The sequence below is a fragment of the Acipenser ruthenus genome, chromosome 14, assembly GCF_902713425.1.
Source record: "Acipenser ruthenus chromosome 14, fAciRut3.2 maternal haplotype, whole genome shotgun sequence".
Taxonomy (NCBI): domain Eukaryota; kingdom Metazoa; phylum Chordata; class Actinopteri; order Acipenseriformes; family Acipenseridae; genus Acipenser; species Acipenser ruthenus.
The window spans coordinates 3120999-3142860 of NC_081202.1; the positions used below are offsets into that span (position 1 = coordinate 3120999).

Genomic DNA, 21862 nt, shown 5'->3' on the forward strand with positions numbered 1-21862 from the left:
TTTGATTAGTTATTAAGTTATTCTATTATTTCAAAAACATTATTTGGAAGTGTTTTAATGTGGTTATTAAGGCATCACTCATGTCATGACTTATTTAAGCAGACAGAGGCAGGCAGGCAGACCGACAGACAGAGACAAGCAGACAGACAGACAGACAGAGAGACAGGCAGACAGGCAGACAGACAGACAGACAGACAGGTGGACAGACAAGCAGACAGACAGACAGACAGGCAGGCAGACACAGCTTGAATTCCGCTGCGTTTTGACAGTGAATCAGGTAAAGAGTTCAAATCACCCACCTGAGCAGGCTTCTTTTGGACCACTTGCTGTGGCTGAAAGAGAAAAAAAAACAGTGTGAGAAAAGACTCTTATATTGTTCATAATCTGCATGTGAAAGGACACAATGTGAAAGAGAAGTTCTAAATCCCACACTGTACATCCGTCCTCACACATTCATTTCAGACACGGGTCATGCCTGAGAGGGTGAAGGGCTGCTAGTACAGGATACACCTGCTACAGTATTGCAGCTAAAGTAGTTTGAATGAAAATACACACATTACTGAACCCCTGCAACTTGTTGCCTGAAACATATTTTTGCATCAAAAAAGCACTACTCCTCATTTACAACAAACTACAATGCCCCAAGCAGAGAATGCCGACATACATTTAATAGTAGTGTACAATATAGACAGTATAAGTGTGCATTTACTGACTGACAGGTGGAAGAAGGACTGTATACTATAACCAAATTCCATTGTGTATATTCTCCATACCAGAGTTCTACTGTAATGACCTGGACAGTGGTTACTCTAAAGCCCCATTGCATGCAAGCCCGCTTCACTGGTTTGTGTGGAAGCAGGATCTGAACTCATCTATTTCATAAGGGAAAATCTGAGCCGAGAACTCCTTGTACTTCTTCGATCAAACCACTTTCCAGGGGCAGCCCTGTTGGCATAGCTTAAAGCACGGGCTGCCCGCCTGCCCTTACATAAATCCAGAAACGAGAAGAAACTGATTCTGTCCACAAACCGCACGCCCGTGTTTGCTGATCCCTGTCCTTTATCCCTTTTTCCCACCCTCTTTAATTTCCTCTTTGATTACACCTGCATGCATGTTTACTACCAAACCACATCAAACGGCCCCCAGACATTCCTCCCTGGCTGTCTGGCTCCCACAGCTCTTGAAATCCCAGCATTTCTTGGCTGCGGGCGCTGCATTCATGTGAGCCATGCACACACACACACACACACACGCATCCCTGCACACACACACACACACACACATCCCTGCACTCACACACACACACATCCCTGCACACACATGCACACACGGATCCCTGCACACACACACACACACACACACACATCCCTGCACACACACACACATCCCTGCACACACACACACACACATCTCTGCACACACATGCACAGACAGATCCCTGCACACACACACACACACATCCCTGCACACACACACACACACACAAACACACACACACGCATCCCTGCACACACACACACACACACACACACATCCCTGCACACACACACACACACACATCTCTGCACACACATGCACAGACAGATCCCTGCACACACACACACACACATCCCTGCACACACACACACACACACAAACACACACACACGCATCCCTGCACACACACACACACACACATCCCTGTACACACACACACACATCCCTGCACACACACACACCCCTGCATACACACACACACACATCCCTGCGCACACACACACCCCTGCACACAGACACACACACACACATCCCTGCACACACATCCCTGCACACACACACAAACACACACACACATCCCTGCACACACACACACACACACACACATCCCTGCACACACACACACACACACATGCACACACAGATCCCTGCGCGCACACACACATCCCTGCACACACACACATCCCTGCACACACACACACACACACACACACACATCCCTGTGCACACATGCACACACACATCCCTGCACACACACACACACATCCCTGTGCACACACACACACACATCCCTGCACACCATGCACTCACAGGTCCCTGCACACACACACACATCCCTGTACACACACACACACATCCCTGCACACACACACACACATCCCTGCACACACATGCACACACACACACACACACACACACACATATCCCCGCATACACACACATCTCTGCACCTCACAGAAAGCCCTCTGCAAGGGCTGCCACCTCGCCAACATTTTTCCAAGAATGAGGCCCCTGACAGTTTAATGAAGGGAAAGACAATATCTGAATCCAGGCCAGATCTGGCACCCTGCCTGGTATATGTCACTGTGATTCTACCGGCTGCCCCTTCCGCAGAACACCAAACAAACACACGTCCTCGGATACTTCTCTGTGCTGTTTGAGGGTGCAGCTGCCAATGCGCTTTCCAAGACTTTGGCATCATCAAGCAGCTAAAAACAGACTATGCCTTGGCTTCAATTTCTTTTTTTTTTTTTTTTTTGTGAAACATGTTGCATGAAACACATTTCGGCTGCCATTCATAAAAAAGGGCTTGTATACTGTTATCTCCTAGCACAATGCAATTTTTTGTTCGATACCCAGAAGCACTGCATTCCAGCACTCCATATGAAAAAATTTAATATGAAAGTGTATTTCTGATACAGTTAGAAAGTCTTCTTTTGGCCCTGTAATATATTTATATACCCCAGCAAAGCACAGAAAATAGTTTTACTCTGACTTGGCTTTGCACATGCTCATGCATACAGTACATACATTCATGCTGTACATAAATACATGCATGTACATTTACACATACATATATGTACATAAATACATACACAATGTACACATACAACAGCTTAACTGCACTAAAATAAAAAATTATTACATGCAGTATTTAAAATGACCTGCAGAGACAACAGTAGGAGAACTAATGACTTCTGCTTTACACTACTCTAAGATTTCTAATTAAGATGATTTTTTCTTTTACCCGCGAAATGAGAAGCCTGCTCTCCTCCCCTCACTGTGTGGTAAGTGTGTGGCTGTGACCCGGTCCAAGGCTCTCCTCCCCTCACTGTGTGGTAAGTGTGTGGCTGTGACCCGGTCCAAGGCTCTCCTCCCCTCACTGTGTGGTAAGTGTGTGGCTGTGACCCGGTCCAAGGCTCTCCTCCCCTCACTGTGTGGTAAGTGTGTGGCTGTGACCCGGTCCAAGGCTCTCCTCCCCTCACTGTGTGGTAAGTGTGTGGCTGTGACCCGGTCCAAGGCTCTCCTCCACTCACTGTGTGGTAAGTGTGTGGCTGTGACCTGGTCCAAGGCTCTCCTCCTCTCAAGACTCCCTTTTGTCCACCACAGGACATCCCGCTAATGACCTCCCTCAACCCAAATCCATTTCGGTAAGCTGTGAGCCCATTGTATCACTGCATTGTTTTCATATTCCAAAAGAGGTGAATTAGGACACTGCCACGATTCAAAGGGGGCTTGCATCTGAAAACCTTCAGACAATGAGGAAGAAAAGCCCCCCCACCCCACCCCACATATATATATATATATATATACAGTATATATAATATAAACTCATGATCACAGAGAAATAGGCAAGGCTCGAGAACAACATATACAGAACAACGTATACAGAACAATATAGGACCTGCACAACAAAGTGCTGTGTGGTTTGACCAGAGATGGTCATCCTTCCAGTTCAATAACGTAAATGAATACATATTGAGGGCTTTCCACACTGTCCTGATCTTTTGTAAAGCACATACTGTATAAAACATCACACTTCTCTTATATAGAAATATTACCATACATTGACATTTTATTTGAAACTTCACATTGCAAAAGCACAGCAGTGTAATAAAGCACAGTGAAGCATGGTAAAGCACTGGTATGCTTTGTAAAGACCAACATTTTTTTTTTAAATAGCAAACCGTGGTAAATTATGGTATATGCAAAGTGGGAAAAGCATGGGGAAGTGCAAAATGACTGTGCAAACTCACCGCTGTAAACCTTTATAAACCTTTAGCTTGAGTGAAATTAGATATTACTATTCTACATACCAAACACAAGCCTTGCACAGGATTTTTCTTCCTAATGCACAAAACTGCTGCACCTCAGAATACACACATACCAGAGGCATTAGAAGTCCTCTCCTCACACAGCACCATTCATAGCGTTGGATGTGTGGTTCTGAATCACCCCTCTACAACACTCTTGTGTCCTACACAGATAACTCAAGTGCCATTCTTTCACAGACCACAGAACTGCAGGAAGGCAGGGCACGTTTCTGGTAATTAGCCTCCCAAATGTAATAACTGCATAATGCCTGAATTAATAATGATTTGTAAATAGCACCCATTATGGCAGATCTAAAACTACCATTGTATGGATTTCTACAAGCATTGCTTGATATTTGATGGCATGAACCCACAGGAATCAGACACCACTGTCATTTCTCAAGCCAGCCGTGGGCAAAACCTGCAGTCCATATTACAAGAGACAGTCCATATTACAAGAGGCAGTCCATATTACAAGAGGCAAGAGACAGTCCATATTACAAGAGGCAGTCCATATTACAAGAGGCAGTCCATATTACAAGAGACAGTCCATATTACAAGAGACAGTCCATATTACAAGAGACAGTCCATATTACAAGAGGCAAGAGACAGTCCATATTACAAGAGGCAGTCCATATTACAAGAGGCAGTCCATATTACAAGAGACAGTCCATATTACAAGAGACAGTCCATATTACAAGAGACAGTCCATATTACAAGAGGCAGTCCATATTACAAGAGGCAAGAGACAGTCCATATTACAAGAGGCAGTCCATATTACAAGAGGCAGTCCATATTACAAGAGGCAGTCCATATTACAAGAGACAGTCCATATTACAAGAGGCAGTCCATATTACAAGAGACAGTCCATATTACAAGAGGCAGTCCATATTACAAGAGACAGTCCATATTACAAGAGGCAGTCCATATTACAAGAGGCAGTCCATATTACAAGAGACAGTCCATATTACAAGAGGCTTTCCAAAACATTTTGATGCTTTTGCTTGGTTTTCCACAGCTAATATCACACAGTTATACACAAAGGTTACACTGAGAAAGTACTTTACCAACATCAGATTTAAACTGCAAATCTACATTAGTGAGAGATATTTAGACAGAAATACATTTTAATAAAAATATTTAAATAAAAATGTAAGACAGCTGAAAATGGTTCCAATTTCAGAACGCCCACTGATATCAAGAATGTTTGCAGGAATGGAAATAAGTCCCTATTGCACAGCAGTTTCACCCATTCCAGGTTTTACTACGAGCTTGCTTAGCCCCAGTGTATAATTAACAAGCTCAGGTGTGTCTTATTTAACTCATAGTAAAACCAAATGGATCGAACTGCTGTGCAATGGGAGTCTTATTTAACTCATAGTAAAACCAAGAATGGATCGAACTGCTGTGCAATGGGAGTCTTATTTAACTCATAGTAAAACCAAGAATGGATCGAACTGCTGTGCAATGGGAGTCTTATTTAACTCATAGTAAAACCAAGAATGGATCGAACTGCTGTGCAATGGGAGTCTTATTTAACTCATAGTAAAACCAAGAATGGATCGAACTGCTGTGCAATGGGAGTCTTATTTAACTCATAGTAAAACCAAGAATGGATCGAACTGCTGTGCAATGGGAGTCTTATTTAACTCATAGTAAAACCAAGAATGGATCGAACTGCTGTGCAATGGGAGTCTTATTTAACTCATAGTAAAACCAAGAATGGATCGAACTGCTGTGCAATGGGAGTCTTATTTAACTCATAGTAAAACCAAGAATGGATCGAACTGCTGTGCAATGGGAGTCTTATTTAACTCATAGTAAAACCAAGAATGGATCGAACTGCTGTGCAATGGGAGTCTTATTTAACTCATAGTAAAACCAAGAATGGATCGAACTGCTGTGCAATGGGAGTCTTATTTAACTCATAGTAAAACCAAGAATGGATCGAACTGCTGTGCAATGGGAGTCTTATTTAACTCATAGTAAAACCAAGAATGGATCGAACTGCTGTGCAATGGGAGTCTTATTTAACTCATAGTAAAACCAAGAATGGATCGAACTGCTGTGCAATGGGAGTCTTATTTAACTCATAGTAAAACCAAGAATGGATCGAACTGCTGTGCAATGGGAGTCTTATTTAACTCATAGTAAAACCAAGAATGGATCGAACTGCTGTGCAATGGGAGTCTTATTTAACTCATAGTAAAACCAAGAATGGATCGAACTGCTGTGCAATGGGAGTCTTATTTAACTCATAGTAAAACCAAGAATGGATCGAACTGCTGTGCAATGGGAGTCTTATTTAACTCATAGTAAAACCAAGAATGGATCGAACTGCTGTGCAATGGGAGTCTTATTTAACTCATAGTAAAACCAAGAATGGATCGAACTGCTGTGCAATGGGAGTCTTATTTAACTCATAGTAAAACCAAGAATGGATCGAACTGCTGTGCAATGGGAGTCTTATTTAACTCATAGTAAAACCAAGAATGGATCGAACTGCTGTGCAATGGGAGTCTTATTTAACTCATAGTAAAACCAAGAATGGATCGAACTGCTGTGCAATGGGAGTCTTATTTAACTCATAGTAAAACCAAGAATGGATCGAACTGCTGTGCAATGGGAGTCTTATTTAACTCATAGTAAAACCAAGAATGGATCGAACTGCTGTGCAATGGGAGTCTTATTTAACTCATAGTAAAACCAAGAATGGATCGAACTGCTGTGCAATGGGAGTCTTATTTAACTCATAGTAAAACCAAGAATGGATCGAACTGCTGTGCAATGGGAGTCTTATTTAACTCATAGTAAAACCAAGAATGGATCGAACTGCTGTGCAATGGGAGTCTTATTTAACTCATAGTAAAACCAAGAATGGATCGAACTGCTGTGCAATGGGAGTCTTATTTAACTCATAGTAAAACCAAGAATGGATCGAACTGCTGTGCAATGGGAGTCTTATTTAACTCATAGTAAAACCAAGAATGGATCGAACTGCTGTGCAATGGGAGTCTTATTTAACTCATAGTAAAACCAAGAATGGATCGAACTGCTGTGCAATGGGAGTCTTATTTAACTCATAGTAAAACCAAGAATGGATCGAACTGCTGTGCAATGGGAGTCTTATTTAACTCATAGTAAAACCAAGAATGGATCGAACTGCTGTGCAATGGGAGTCTTATTTAACTCATAGTAAAACCAAGAATGGATCGAACTGCTGTGCAATGGGAGTCTTATTTAACTCATAGTAAAACCAAGAATGGATCGAACTGCTGTGCAATGGGAGTCTTATTTAACTCATAGTAAAACCAAGAATGGATCGAACTGCTGTGCAATGGGAGTCTTATTTAACTCATAGTAAAACCAAGAATGGATCGAACTGCTGTGCAATGGGAGTCTTATTTAACTCATAGTAAAACCAAGAATGGATCGAACTGCTGTGCAATGGGAGTCTTATTTAACTCATAGTAAAACCAAGAATGGATCGAACTGCTGTGCAATGGGAGTCTTATTTAACTCATAGTAAAACCAAGAATGGATCGAACTGCTGTGCAATGGGAGTCTTATTTAACTCATAGTAAAACCAAGAATGGATCGAACTGCTGTGCAATGGGAGTCTTATTTAACTCATAGTAAAACCAAGAATGGATCGAACTGCTGTGCAATGGGAGTCTTATTTAACTCATAGTAAAACCAAGAATGGATCGAACTGCTGTGCAATGGGAGTCTTATTTAACTCATAGTAAAACCAAGAATGGATCGAACTGCTGTGCAATGGGAGTCTTATTTAACTCATAGTAAAACCAAGAATGGATCGAACTGCTGTGCAATGGGAGTCTTATTTAACTCATAGTAAAACCAAGAATGGATCGAACTGCTGTGCAATGGGAGTCTTATTTAACTCATAGTAAAACCAAGAATGGATCGAACTGCTGTGCAATGGGAGTCTTATTTAACTCATAGTAAAACCAAGAATGGATCGAACTGCTGTGCAATGGGAGTCTTATTTAACTCATAGTAAAACCAAGAATGGATCGAACTGCTGTGCAATGGGAGTCTTATTTAACTCATAGTAAAACCAAGAATGGATCGAACTGCTGTGCAATGGGAGTCTTATTTAACTCATAGTAAAACCAAGAATGGATCGAACTGCTGTGCAATGGGAGTCTTATTTAACTCATAGTAAAACCAAGAATGGATCGAACTGCTGTGCAATGGGAGTCTTATTTAACTCATAGTAAAACCAAGAATGGATCGAACTGCTGTGCAATGGGAGTCTTATTTAACTCATAGTAAAACCAAGAATGGATCGAACTGCTGTGCAATGGGAGTCTTATTTAACTCATAGTAAAACCAAGAATGGATCGAACTGCTGTGCAATGGGAGTCTTATTTAACTCATAGTAAAACCAAGAATGGATCGAACTGCTGTGCAATGGGAGTCTTATTTAACTCATAGTAAAACCAAGAATGGATCGAACTGCTGTGCAATGGGAGTCTTATTTAACTCATAGTAAAACCAAGAATGGATCGAACTGCTGTGCAATGGGAGTCTTATTTAACTCATAGTAAAACCAAGAATGGATCGAACTGCTGTGCAATGGGAGTCTTATTTAACTCATAGTAAAACCAAGAATGGATCGAACTGCTGTGCAATGGGAGTCTTATTTAACTCATAGTAAAACCAAGAATGGATCGAACTGCTGTGCAATGGGAGTCTTATTTAACTCATAGTAAAACCAAGAATGGATCGAACTGCTGTGCAATGGGAGTCTTATTTAACTCATAGTAAAACCAAGAATGGATCGAACTGCTGTGCAATGGGAGTCTTATTTAACTCATAGTAAAACCAAGAATGGATCGAACTGCTGTGCAATGGGAGTCTTATTTAACTCATAGTAAAACCAAGAATGGATCGAACTGCTGTGCAATGGGAGTCTTATTTAACTCATAGTAAAACCAAGAATGGATCGAACTGCTGTGCAATGGGAGTCTTATTTAACTCATAGTAAAACCAAGAATGGATCGAACTGCTGTGCAATGGGAGTCTTATTTAACTCATAGTAAAACCAAGAATGGATCGAACTGCTGTGCAATGGGAGTCTTATTTAACTCATAGTAAAACCAAGAATGGATCGAACTGCTGTGCAATGGGAGTCTTATTTAACTCATAGTAAAACCAAGAATGGATCGAACTGCTGTGCAATGGGAGTCTTATTTAACTCATAGTAAAACCAAGAATGGATCGAACTGCTGTGCAATGGGAGTCTTATTTAACTCATAGTAAAACCAAGAATGGATCGAACTGCTGTGCAATGGGAGTCTTATTTAACTCATAGTAAAACCAAGAATGGATCGAACTGCTGTGCAATGGGAGTCTTATTTAACTCATAGTAAAACCAAGAATGGATCGAACTGCTGTGCAATGGGAGTCTTATTTAACTCATAGTAAAACCAAGAATGGATCGAACTGCTGTGCAATGGGAGTCTTATTTAACTCATAGTAAAACCAAGAATGGATCGAACTGCTGTGCAATGGGAGTCTTATTTAACTCATAGTAAAACCAAGAATGGATCGAACTGCTGTGCAATGGGAGTCTTATTTAACTCATAGTAAAACCAAGAATGGATCGAACTGCTGTGCAATGGGAGTCTTATTTAACTCATAGTAAAACCAAGAATGGATCGAACTGCTGTGCAATGGGAGTCTTATTTAACTCATAGTAAAACCAAGAATGGATCGAACTGCTGTGCAATGGGAGTCTTATTTAACTCATAGTAAAACCAAGAATGGATCGAACTGCTGTGCAATGGGAGTCTTATTTAACTCATAGTAAAACCAAGAATGGATCGAACTGCTGTGCAATGGGAGTCTTATTTAACTCATAGTAAAACCAAGAATGGATCGAACTGCTGTGCAATGGGAGTCTTATTTAACTCATAGTAAAACCAAGAATGGATCGAACTGCTGTGCAATGGGAGTCTTATTTAACTCATAGTAAAACCAAGAATGGATCGAACTGCTGTGCAATGGGAGTCTTATTTAACTCATAGTAAAACCAAGAATGGATCAAACTGCTGTGCAATGGGAGTCTTATTTAACTCATAGTAAAACCAAGAATGGATCAAACTGCTGTGCAATGGGAGTCTTATTTAACTCATAGTAAAACCAAGAATGGATCGAACTGCTGTGCAATGGGAGTCTTATTTCCACCCTTTGTTTGGAGGCTAAAGGGTTAACCCCGACCTGCAGCTGTTACCATGCCAACACACAAATAAACAACATGCAACAAGCAAGGGCTCTGTCTCTGTTTATTTATATATTTTGTATTTTTATTGCAAGCGGGAAGGAACGAGGTTGTCTTTCTTTTGCCAGCGAACACTCTTCCTTATTGCCCCTTGCTGACGCTATCCATCACCTGCATGCAGTGCCCCCCCACACATCTCTGATAGCAGGGCTTGACCTGAATCCCCAAATAGCTGCCCGGGGTTCATGGGTGTGAAAGGAAAGGGAAGAATGTGGCAACCCCTGCAGCGAGTGCACAATATTACCAGAACCCGATCCGCACCAAGAATGCACTGCTTCAAGCCCTCCAGCAAACCTTTTTTCCTTATGATCTAAGTAAAGGTTGTCCAACATTCAGTACATCGCCATTCATACAGTTAGGAGAATAAAAAAAGGTTCCGAAGGGGAAAGCTGCTCTGCACTTCAGCTGCTGAGGCAGGAACGTCTGAAAAACAATTCGAAGACCTGCAAATAGCAACCGTCAGGTCACTTAAACTCTAGGTTGTAAAACTCGAAAGTTTTTTTTTTTCTCTTTCTTGTTTTTGAAGCTAAAACCCTCTAGGGCCCGGGGTCAAGAATGTGAAGAATGTTTAACTGTCATTCTCAGACAAGACTGCCGCTTTGCAGCAAAGCACCATGGGATGTTTGAGCCACGCGGGAGGGCCTGCCGGAGCTCAGGAAAAGTCTGCACACAAGAAGCGTGAACTTTTATTGTGTTGACTGTAAACAGTGTGTTCTTATTTGAACCAGTGCTGGACAGTGGCATCGACACCCTCTGAGCTTTAAATACACAAGCACTCCAAACACGGAATCTGAGAGAGTTCCACATCGTGCAAGTCTTGTTCATTCTGCAGTTGAAACTACAAACAATTCAGTCGATATGCACGAGAGAAAAAAACTTTTTCCAAACAATTAATGAAAGGTTCCCGGTTTTTTAAACAGATGCCAGCCTGCTCACAGTGACAGGGAAAGGTGACATTAGACTACTGTTGGAGCAAGGCAATATTTTACTAAAGGAAGTCTTGCAAGTTCACTCTGTAATCAAGTTATTATTTACTACTCACAGTGTCTAATTAATGTACTGAGCACTGGAAGGTTAGTGTGAGAAATTGCATTATTTTTTTTTATTCTGTCAAAACAGTAAAGTAACAATTAAACATTAAAACTCTTTGTTTCGTTATAATAACTATTTTGTTATTGTTTACTTCGTCTGGCTAATGAAACTGATAAAGGGATGGCGCTTTTTAATTTGAAGTAGATAAACCCCTTTTTCCATTTAAAAGTTACAAGCTTTAACAGATAAAAGCTTAGTTTTAAGCAGTAGGCAGCTTTATTACATTTTAAATATGTTTGCAATCATTCTGTGTTGTTCTAGGCTCTGTTTCTCCAGTATTGAGTATATTATAATATGTTTGCAATCACTTTGTGTTGTTCTAGGGTCTGCTTCTCCAGTATTGAGTATATGTTTTCTATATATCTGTCCCTAACAGGCTTTGATCTTGTTTTGAGCAGGGTGATTACAAACATCATAAAAATAGGGTTAGAGTTAGTGTTAGGGGTAAAGATAGAGGTGAGAGAAATTTAAAATGTCACTGTGGATGTCTACCTTTTAAAAAAAAACAACTTATGAATTTTAGAAAAGAAAAACACCTTTTTATGATTTGTTTTTGCATGCTTGGAGCGTATCTTTTTTTCATTTCACATATGTTTTTACCTGGCTTCATAATACCCCGTCTACATATTCACAGATTGCACCCAACCGATCAATATTCTAAATGCCAGAAAGTAGGAACATTGTGAAAGATCATAATGAACCCTGTTCCATGAAGAAAGCGCGGAATGCAGACAGTCAGTAAAGTGAATAACTGAACACCCTAATTCTGGTGTTGAAATGCTCCTTCTTTTTCACCCGGTTTTCATTACCCCCTTACATTACGTCAGGCTTCAGGATCGCTGCTGGAGATACAGAGAAGCAAGGGAGAGGGAGAGAGGGAGGGAGGGGCCTCTGTCCTCCTTCTCCTGGCATTTCATGGTCACTGACCATCACACAAATAGCCCACAATGAAAGATGTGCATACTTTACACCTCGCCTCTCAATGCCATTCCCACAACAATCTAGACTTGGCTTGTTCCTGGCGGCCCTGCCTTCCCCCAGCACTTCTCTCAGAGGGCATTCATTAGCACAGAGCATTGCCTGGTACACTGGGAGGGAGGGTGGCCATGCTCTATAACGGGCAATGAAACTCAGCAAGTCACTAAAACAAGGGACATACAATACACTACCGGGATGACCATGACTTCATGTTTATATCATTAAATAGAAAACAGGGCTGAACAGTTACAATCTTTTTTTCTGAGCTCTATTAAATTGGTAATCGTTATTTTTTATACAAGCAGCGCAGTATGACGCATTGCCTTTGGAATCACTGGAAAGTACATAATAAGGTACAACTACTGTGTAAGAAGTGAAGGAGACAAACGTTTCAGCTAGTGCCTTTTTCAGCGAACTATGAATAAGGGCCTAGCTGAAACTCTGAATGTCTGTAAAAGTTACGAAACATTCATATCAAAATGGCCAATTACAAATGTGTTTTAAACGCTATGGATACTGCAAGTTCTTGCCACAGTGCCAAGTCAATGTGTCAATGGAACAGATAAGCGCCGGCCCGTGAATCCGTGCGAAGATCCTCTCCTCCAAGACTGACTGACAGCATTTTCTGTTATCTGGAGCCGTTTCAGACATGCCTCGTCAAACAGGCGTCTCAACCCTGCCTGCGGCACACTCCACGGTTCTTGAACACCAGGCTCTTCTCTCACTTGGATAGCCACATGTGCTCATTTCCTTTGCCACGGCCAGAGCTACATATAAGCATGCTGAGGTCAGGAGAGCTGCAGTCTTGGCACATTAACATTCTAATTTGTCAGTTTCTTCATCTTCATTTTTTTTTTTTTAATTTAGTAGTCGCCAATTAGTTTTATTGTTTTCTCCCCAATTATTTTTAGGCTCAGCCCACTGCTACCACCCCTGCGCTGACTCAGGAGGGGCGAAGATGCACACACGCTGTCCTCCGAAGCGCGTGCCGTTAGCCGCATGCTTCTTTACACTCTGCAGACTCACCATGCAGCCACCCAGAGCTACAGCGTCGGAGGACAACACAGCCCTGGGCAGCTTACAGGCAAGCCCACAGGCACCCGGCCAGACCACAGGGGTCGCTGGTGCGCGGTGAGCCGAGGACACCCTGGCCGACCTAACCCTCCCTCCCCCCGGGCGGCGCTTGGCCAATTGTGCGCCGCACTCTGGGAGCTCCCGTCCTCGATCGGCAAAGGAATAGCCTGGACTCGAACCGGCGACATCCAGAATATAGGGTGCATCCTGCACTCCACGCGGAGCACCTTTACTGGATGCGCCACTCGGGAGCCCCAAATGATTCTTTTTGAATCAAGAAAATAACCATTCAGACCAATGACACATTTCCATCTGCACCATGAAGCCAGTCTGTAAAACTCAAGTCTCATCTCATTCCCAGTATCAAACCGGGGCTGCAGCCAGTTCCATCTGCAGTCTGCAATCTGCAACCAGACATTGCACGAAAGTCAAATATCACCTGTATGCATCACGTTTTTGTACAACAGGACAGGATGGCAAGCTACAGGCAATGCAATGGTTCTATACTAAAGGGCAATGGTAGCACAAGAGCAGCTACAATGGGATGAAGCTGGTAGAATGGAGCCACAGTGGTTCCAAATTTACTGGGCTGCGTATTGTTTGGACAGTACGCAGGACGACACGCATGTAAATCTTACCTACCTCAGTGTTCTTTTGTGAACACACTCTGACAGTGGCCTGCTTCTTCTGGAAAGAGGAAGTTGCTAGATACCCTTTCTTCCCCACCTTAAACACTTAATTTTAGCAACAGCATGTCAGAGAAGTGACAAGTAGCCTGCAGCACTGTCCCCAGCCCCAGGGGCACGCCTAACACTCCACTATCTGAACTCCTTTTCAGTCTGGAGGCCGGTCCTCCCACATAATGAAACGCTGTGCTGTTGACAAATCCAATACTGTATGCTACACATCAGGCTTGTGCCTCACAGATGCAATGTGAAAGCACCACTTACTGTGTTTTCTTACACTGCTGTGCTCTATATACAGAAAACCACTTCTCTTCAAACGTATTCACAGTACTGCTCTCAAACTTGTAAAGCACTGGGCTATTATTACACTTTGCTGTGCTTTTACCATGGAAAACTTTTATAAGGGCCAATCTGTAGCTACGTTTGGCTTGTGCTAAATGAAAATAGCAATAGACTGTATATAGAAAAGATGAATGGAATCCATCATAACATATAATATTATATATCATAATATATTGCTCGATAATAAACCCTTGACAACAATGGCAATCATAAGGGTTTAGTGGCGTACAGTGTGCAGGTAAGATGAGGAGAGAGAGGCATGGCATCCCTGATTTCACAAGTTAAATACGACTGCTTGTTTCTGGAATTTATCAGAACTTATCTTTCATTCAAATTCATGGAAGCTGCAAAGCGTGGCGCGAGGATTTCTGGCACAGTAAAGGTGACGTTGGATCGTCCTGACTACCTACAGAGAATGTTTCTACTGAGCATCATTTTTCCTTCTGATTTAACATCCTACAAAGAGAATGCTGAATGACCACAGTGCTTGCACAGGCCTGAGCCCATAACGCACAGCATCTCTTTCTTTGACGTGAGATTTTAAAACAAGTCATAAATGCTTGGCTAATTTTTTTTGTAGTACAATCAAGTAGAAAGGAGCTGTTAAGGTGCCTGTTTGAAAATACATTCACAACAATACCTTGTGCATAAGAAGCAGGCATTGAGAAAGACTACTGGTGGAAACGTGTGTCATTGAATTTATTAAAGATTCCTTAGCATATCTTTTTTGTGTTTAAGTTATGGATAAAACGATCAAAGTGTACAGAAGTCTTAGCGTGTTGTAGAGCGTGTGTAGACAAGTAGCTCAGCGATTTCTCAGGAATGAAACAGAATGACAGTTGAGATGTCGGAGCCTCAGAGCCCAGATGCAGTATTTGTGTTCTGGGCGTGTTTCCTGAGGATGGTGCAGTATTTGTGTTCCGGGCGTGTTTCCCTGGGGATGGTGCAGTATTTGTGTTCCGGGCGTGTTTCCTGGGGATGGTGCAGTATTTGTGTTCCAGGCGTGTTTCCTGGGGATGGTGCAGTATTTGTGTTCCGGGTGTGTTTCCTGGGGATGGTGCAGTATTTGTGTTCCGCGTGTGTTTCCTGGGGATGGTGCAGTATTTGTGTTCCGCGTGTGTTTCCTGGGGATGGTGCAGTATTTGTGTTCCGGGCGTGTTTCCCTGGGGATGGTGCAGTATTTGTGTTCCAGGTGTGTTTCCCTGGGGATTGTTCCCACAGGCTGCCTCTGGAACCTGGCCAGTCATGGTGGACTTCAGCTCCAAGTGTCTGTGTGGCAGAATTATAGGAAGGTGCTGACACCAAGCTAGATGAGCAAGGGATTTCCTCTGCTGCCAAGTAAAATCCAATCATTCAAGACATTTCTCATCGTACTTCAGGCATTCTTTTACTTTTTTTGAAAGAAACCCACAGGCGGTCTGTAGCTGCCGACTAGGCCCCTCTTCAGCTTCCTTTGTCACTGACCCGTGCTCCAGAGGGGCCTTCAGTTTGTTACATCATCTATCCACACACCCCTGGAGCCCCCTCTCCCTCCCCCTCCTCCCCCAAAAGAAGAGAGGGACATTTCTTTTACATACATGTGCTTTCATTCGTTTTTTTTACATGCATGTGCTTTCATTCGGGTTATTTTTTACATGCATGAGCTTTCATTCAGTTTTTTTTTTGTAACTGTTACTTTCACTGCTCTTTGGAGACCCAATTTTGTGGAAGTAACAGGAAAATGAATTTGCTGCAGGATGGGGCGTAGCGCTGGAGAGGCCTGCCTCCCTGGTGACCCCTGCATGATTCTACACAGGTCTCCAGCACAACTTCACCTCCCCACATCATTAAACCTGACCTCGGGGCTGCTTCCCGATGGGAGTTTAGCTGCTTCGTTCAGAGGTAGAGGAACAATAAAAAGCAAGATTATTACATGCAATCAGGAATTAGACCTCAAAGCCCTGTCTGCTGTCACTTGCGATTATCATGTTTTCATGAGGCAGGAGCCAGGCCTGCATAAAGGGACTACCAGAAAAAAGACAGTGGCCAGCAGGGAACCTTCCTCTCGGAGGGCAATGCGATGTAGTCGACCTCTCTAAGGTTGGGAAGTGAGCTTCACTTGCCCCCAAAAGAGGACCCCCTGCTCCCCGCAACTGCGCCACCAATGCAAAGAGTGGAGTAGAGGGCAGCAGTGTGGAGTGTGGAGTAGAGGGCAGCAGTGTGGAGTAGTGGTTAGGGCTCTGGACTCTTGACCGGAGGGTCGTAGGTTCAATCCCAGGTGGGGGACACTGCTGCTGAACCCTTGAGCAAGGTACTTTACCTGGATTGCTCCAGCAAAAACCCAACTGTATAAATGGGTAATTGTATGTAAAAATAATGTGATATCTTGTAACAATTGTAAGTCGCCCTGGATAAGGGCGTCTGCTAATAAATAAATAAAAAAATAAAAATAATAATAATAATATTAATAATAAAGAAGAGAGAAAATTGTTAGTTACAAAAAAAAGTTAGTGATTAGTTACAATTATATATTTTTTAAATTATTTATTTGATTTATTTATTTATTTATTTTATTATTTAACTAATCTAACCGCTCGGGCGGAGAGGAAAAACACTGCCTTTTGTGGGAGGAAACCTCTGGTGATCCGGGCATTCTAGAAATACTTTGTTTAATGGAATAATATCAAGGAGAGAAGAGTGAATGTAAAAGTTCAACGCTGAGGAAGAACTGGTTGATTTTATTGTTGGCTGTTGATGTTGCTGCACTATATGGATGAATGGGACAATGCGATTGGGAAGGAAGGATGGCTTAGAATGAGCTGAAGACAAAAGATAGCGAATGTATGACTTTAGTTGAAAACCAGTTCGCTGAATGGAGGAATGGGACAAAGGTTGAGCTGAGGGAGCCAGACGTCTGAATTGCGTGATCTGTAAACGAAAAAGAGCGTCAGCCATGTTATTAGTGATACCTGGAAGGTGTGGGGCTTTCAAAATAAAATTATTGGTAACTCAAGTCCAGACTAGTCAGCGGAGAAGTTGCATAATTAGAGGGGAAGAGGAACGGCTGCAAAGATGAGCTGCAACAATGATAGGGAATACTTCAAGTAAGAGTGTGGATTTAAGCTAAGAGGAAGATTTTTGATTTCTGGAGGCCAGACAGCTGAGAACCATTGATTAAGAAAAATTCCGCCAAAACCGATAGAAGAAGCATCCGTATGGAGTGAGAGGTCATGGGGGGCAGAAATGACATCATCGTAAAACAGAGAAAGGCCATTCCAGTGCTGTAAGACAGAGGACCACATCCTAATGTCTTTTCATGGCTTCAGTTGTAATATTAATGTGAGAATTTATTTTTAGCAGTTTTAGAAAGAGCAAGAAGACGAGAAATAAATGTCCTACCTTGAGGAATGATGCAAATTGCAAAATTGAAATGTGCCAGGAGTGGAAGAAGGTCCTGTTTAGAAATGGAGTGGTTGATCTCAAAAGATTGAATGAGAGTGTGACTCTCCCCAGTTTATCGGAAGGCAGTCGGGCTTCAAATCAGATAGGATCCAGAGTTATTCCTAGGAACTCAAGAGAGTGAACTGGACCAATGGTTTTCTCCTCTGAGAGGGGGGATGCCGACTGCTGAGAAGAGAGACCTGAGTTCTAAGAGTGCTTCAGCTGGAGGGGCTGATGGAGGAGATATAAGGAGAAAGTCGTCCAATAAGTGTAGCAGAAAGGGGATGCGATTAATATTGAGTAAAATCCAGCAGAGGGCTTCTGAGCAAGAATCAAAGATCGTAGGGCTGCTGCGGAAAGTTAGTTTAGTAACAAAGTAAAATTGCCACTTCCAACAGATACCAAAAAGATGACGGAGCGAGAGGAGTATGACTTTGAAGGCGTCGGAAATGTCTGCTTTAGTTAACCAGGAACCCCATACTGATATTTTGATGGAATGGATAGCATCAGATATGGTGATGTAATGAAGAGAAAACTGATCTGAGGGAATGAGAGAATTAATGTTGCTGATAGAAGAGCTGCGAGGGGCAGTGAGGTCGATGGTGAGGCGCTTCCTGTCTGACATTTTCCTACTCCAGCTACTCCAATAGGATTAATGCAGAATTGATGGAAGGGAGGGGCTGAAAATGGGCCCTCCATGAATCCCTTTGAGATCTCGAAATTGATGAGAGAATTGGCGACTTCTGGTTGTTTTATAGCAGATTGGAGGTTTTTACAGGAAATAAAAGAAGGGATTGATATTAAACCAGTAGAAAAAACATTAGAAAAGCCAGAAATTGGATATTTAACAAGAAAACGATCAGGGTGATCTTGAAGATCATCTGATAGAGCCGGGATGTTGATGGGGTGGAGGCGATTAGTAATGATGAATAGCTTTTAGATGGAAGAGGGCAGATGGAACGTGAATGCACATATGTAAAAACTGAATTTTTTGGACATGCAGAATGAGGAGTTGAAATTATTGCACAGCTGTCTGCCTCCAAAATATTTGATGGGTCTTCCATTGCTTGTTGAAAAAGCAGGTGGAGCTGAAGAATGGATAGGAGGAACTACAGACGCATGAGAGTAGGGGAATAATAGTTTGAGGCTGATGAGGAGACTGAAGAGGAGGACACAGAGAGGTGGAATGGGCAGTGGAAGCACAAACTCCACAAGCACTGAGACCACTGAAGAATCTATTAAAGATCATGATTGGATTGAGAGTCAATCAGTGTATTGTCCAATGCTAACCAAGAAGCTGCTTTTGCTGAAAAAGTTTTATGATACTCAAAGAAAATGGTACCACCGTATCTGACCAAGTGTGTAACAATGTTAACTAAATATCCAGTTCTTGTCGTCGTTGAGCATAAACTTCACAAAGGACATCGCGAAAAACAGAAAATACAAGCATGAATTCTCCAACAGTGAGTTTTTTATACAGCCTAGGATCCTGAGATTTGAGAGTAAAAGACAAATCTCCACAGTCACTGTGATCCAGAAATTCTGGAGACTGGCCAAATTAACGTATTTGCCTTCAATAATATTGCGTCTCAGTTAAGGAGAGAGTTGCGATGACCAACTGAAGCAGAAGAGGATCCTGAACTAGAGGCAGTTGCTAGAGTAAAGATTGGCAGCCCAAGGACAGGTGTGGGCGTGGCTGAAGCAGCAGGAAAAGCGAGTGCTGCAGCTGGTGTCCCTGATGAGGATGAAATGCCTGCTGGTTCCAAGCAAGTGATTCTGTTATCAACTGCATCAAGGCGATCAGAGACTGTAGAAATGGAGGTGGAAAAGAGGGTGAATGAGTTGCTTGATATTGTTAAAAATCTGTAAATTTAAATCGGAGAAAGGATCAGATGAAACTGAGAGCTGAGGGGTTGTGGTAGCTGAATCAGAAACAAATGGAGCCTGTGCTGCAGGGATGACAAGCTTGGATCTCTGCTGTGCCTTTTGAGGGGGAAAAACAAGCTTGGCTTATATGGAATTACAGTATGAAATAAATAAAGCAGCCCGATCGCTTCCTACATCAATGGGCAATCCTTTTTTAAACAGAGCTTTCAGGAGTTTGTCGATGAGCCAATCTTTGTAAAAAAGTTGCGCTGGAGAATCATCCTGAGTTCTGATGCGTTTAGAGCGACGAAGAGGAATGGCAGCGGGCAAAACTGGATAAGCAGAGGTTGAAGCAGCAGCATTGTCAGACGGAGAAGTGGGACGGGCGGATTTGTTTGAACGTTTTTTCAGTGGATTATTTGTTGGAAGAAGACCGCCAGAAGGAAAGAAAAATTCTTCATCTGAATCAGATGAAAACGAAAGCTGCCTCGGGTGAGTAGTCATTTTATCCTGATTGAAAACAAAGGTTTGTTTTGAGGTTGGTTCTACAAGTCTGCGTGGTAACCGCAAATTGAAAAGCAAGACGAGAATTAGGAAGCTGGCTATGGTTTAAATAAGGTGATTGACAGGTAATTAAATGTTGACTGACAGATGTTTTAGCGGGATAACACAGGGTTCTACTAATGACAACTGCGCTGTGATTGACAATCCTTTTTTTTCACAGTGAGTCTGATCATTGAAGTCTCTAACTGGTACAACGCCAACTTTAACATTTAACCCCTTGTGGTCCATTTATTCAGCGCGTCTCAGGCGCATCAGGTCCAATTTATTTTCACATGCGCAGTTTATTTTAGACACGCTGTTTAAAAGTATCTTTTTTCACAGTAAAACAGGTTAAAAAGGCACTGCATATCAACAGGACACTCAGTACTGCATCTCCAGCCCCGGCCCACTCCTTGTTTGCTGTATTTTTCACATACCTCTTGATAGTACTGCATACCGATAAATCATCTCCTGATCACTCGTTTTATCACCAAACTCCTCAATAATGCAATCCAAGTCATTATTTTATTACATCTCAAAAAAGCTCTGCAAATGTCTGTGATATTCTTTGAGCGCTGGATGCAGAAGCAGCTATCTTGTTTGTTTATGTCCGTGTTATCTCTGTGGTGCCGGGGCTATGTGTATTGCTCAGATCTGCCTCTTTTTTTCTTTTTTTTTCAGCTTCTCTCAGCTCCTATCGGTCTCACTCGGCCATTAAATGGTTTTCTTGGCTTTTTCTGGAGAAAAAATGAATAGAGACCTGTGTTTTACGTCTTTTTGGACCGGAAAGGGAAAATTGTAATGTCGGAGCTAGTCCCACAAAGGGTTAAAATAATACTAGAATAGTGAACAGCATTCAAATGCTAATTTAGTAGGGGTAAAGACTTTGGAAAGAACTATTGTATAATACATTACTTCATCTACAATTCCACTTTGGACTCAAATTAAAGAGCACCCCTGATATGTCATTGTAGGGAGATTTCTCAATGGCAGAAGGCCATTTTTAGTTGGAAGTAACCGCCCACCCCTTTCAAAAACAGACAGAAACGGTACACAAGCCCAACCACGGTCCAGCAAGAGTGAAAACGACCGCCACCCCTTCATTCCAAGTGGGGGCTGACAGGGGTGGAACCGTCAACAACATGGCTTCTAAGCAAGTAAAACACGAGGACATGAGCATAGCATTTGATTTGAGGAGATCGGTGCTGTACCTGCTTATGTAACCCATCAGAGCTCTCCACGACCCAATCACCTCTGAAGAGAACATGCCTAATTCCCTTAAGTTGTAGCAACCGAGTGTCCTAAAAACATCAAACTGACTAATTATTCTGCCACACATTTCTATACTGAACTGTACTCACCAACAAAAAACTTTCCAAGGTAGCAACAGTAATTAGTGACGACAAAATGCTACAGGATTAACTAAAATACTGTATTGTGATTTCCAAAAGTCTATTGCTAACAAGCAACAAAAAGTAAAG

The 21862-nt window shown here is 42.3% G+C and overlaps 1 protein-coding gene across 1 annotated transcript in view; it reads right to left on the bottom strand.

The window, feature by feature from the left end:
- The window catches only part of LOC131697383 (high mobility group protein HMGI-C-like), an 80454-nt gene that overhangs the window by 17726 nt on the left and 40866 nt on the right, over positions 1-21862 (bottom strand). The window contains exon 4 of the mRNA XM_058985572.1: positions 300-332. Coding sequence (XP_058841555.1) covers positions 300-332 — 33 coding nt within the window. The remainder of the gene's footprint in view (positions 1-299; positions 333-21862) is intronic.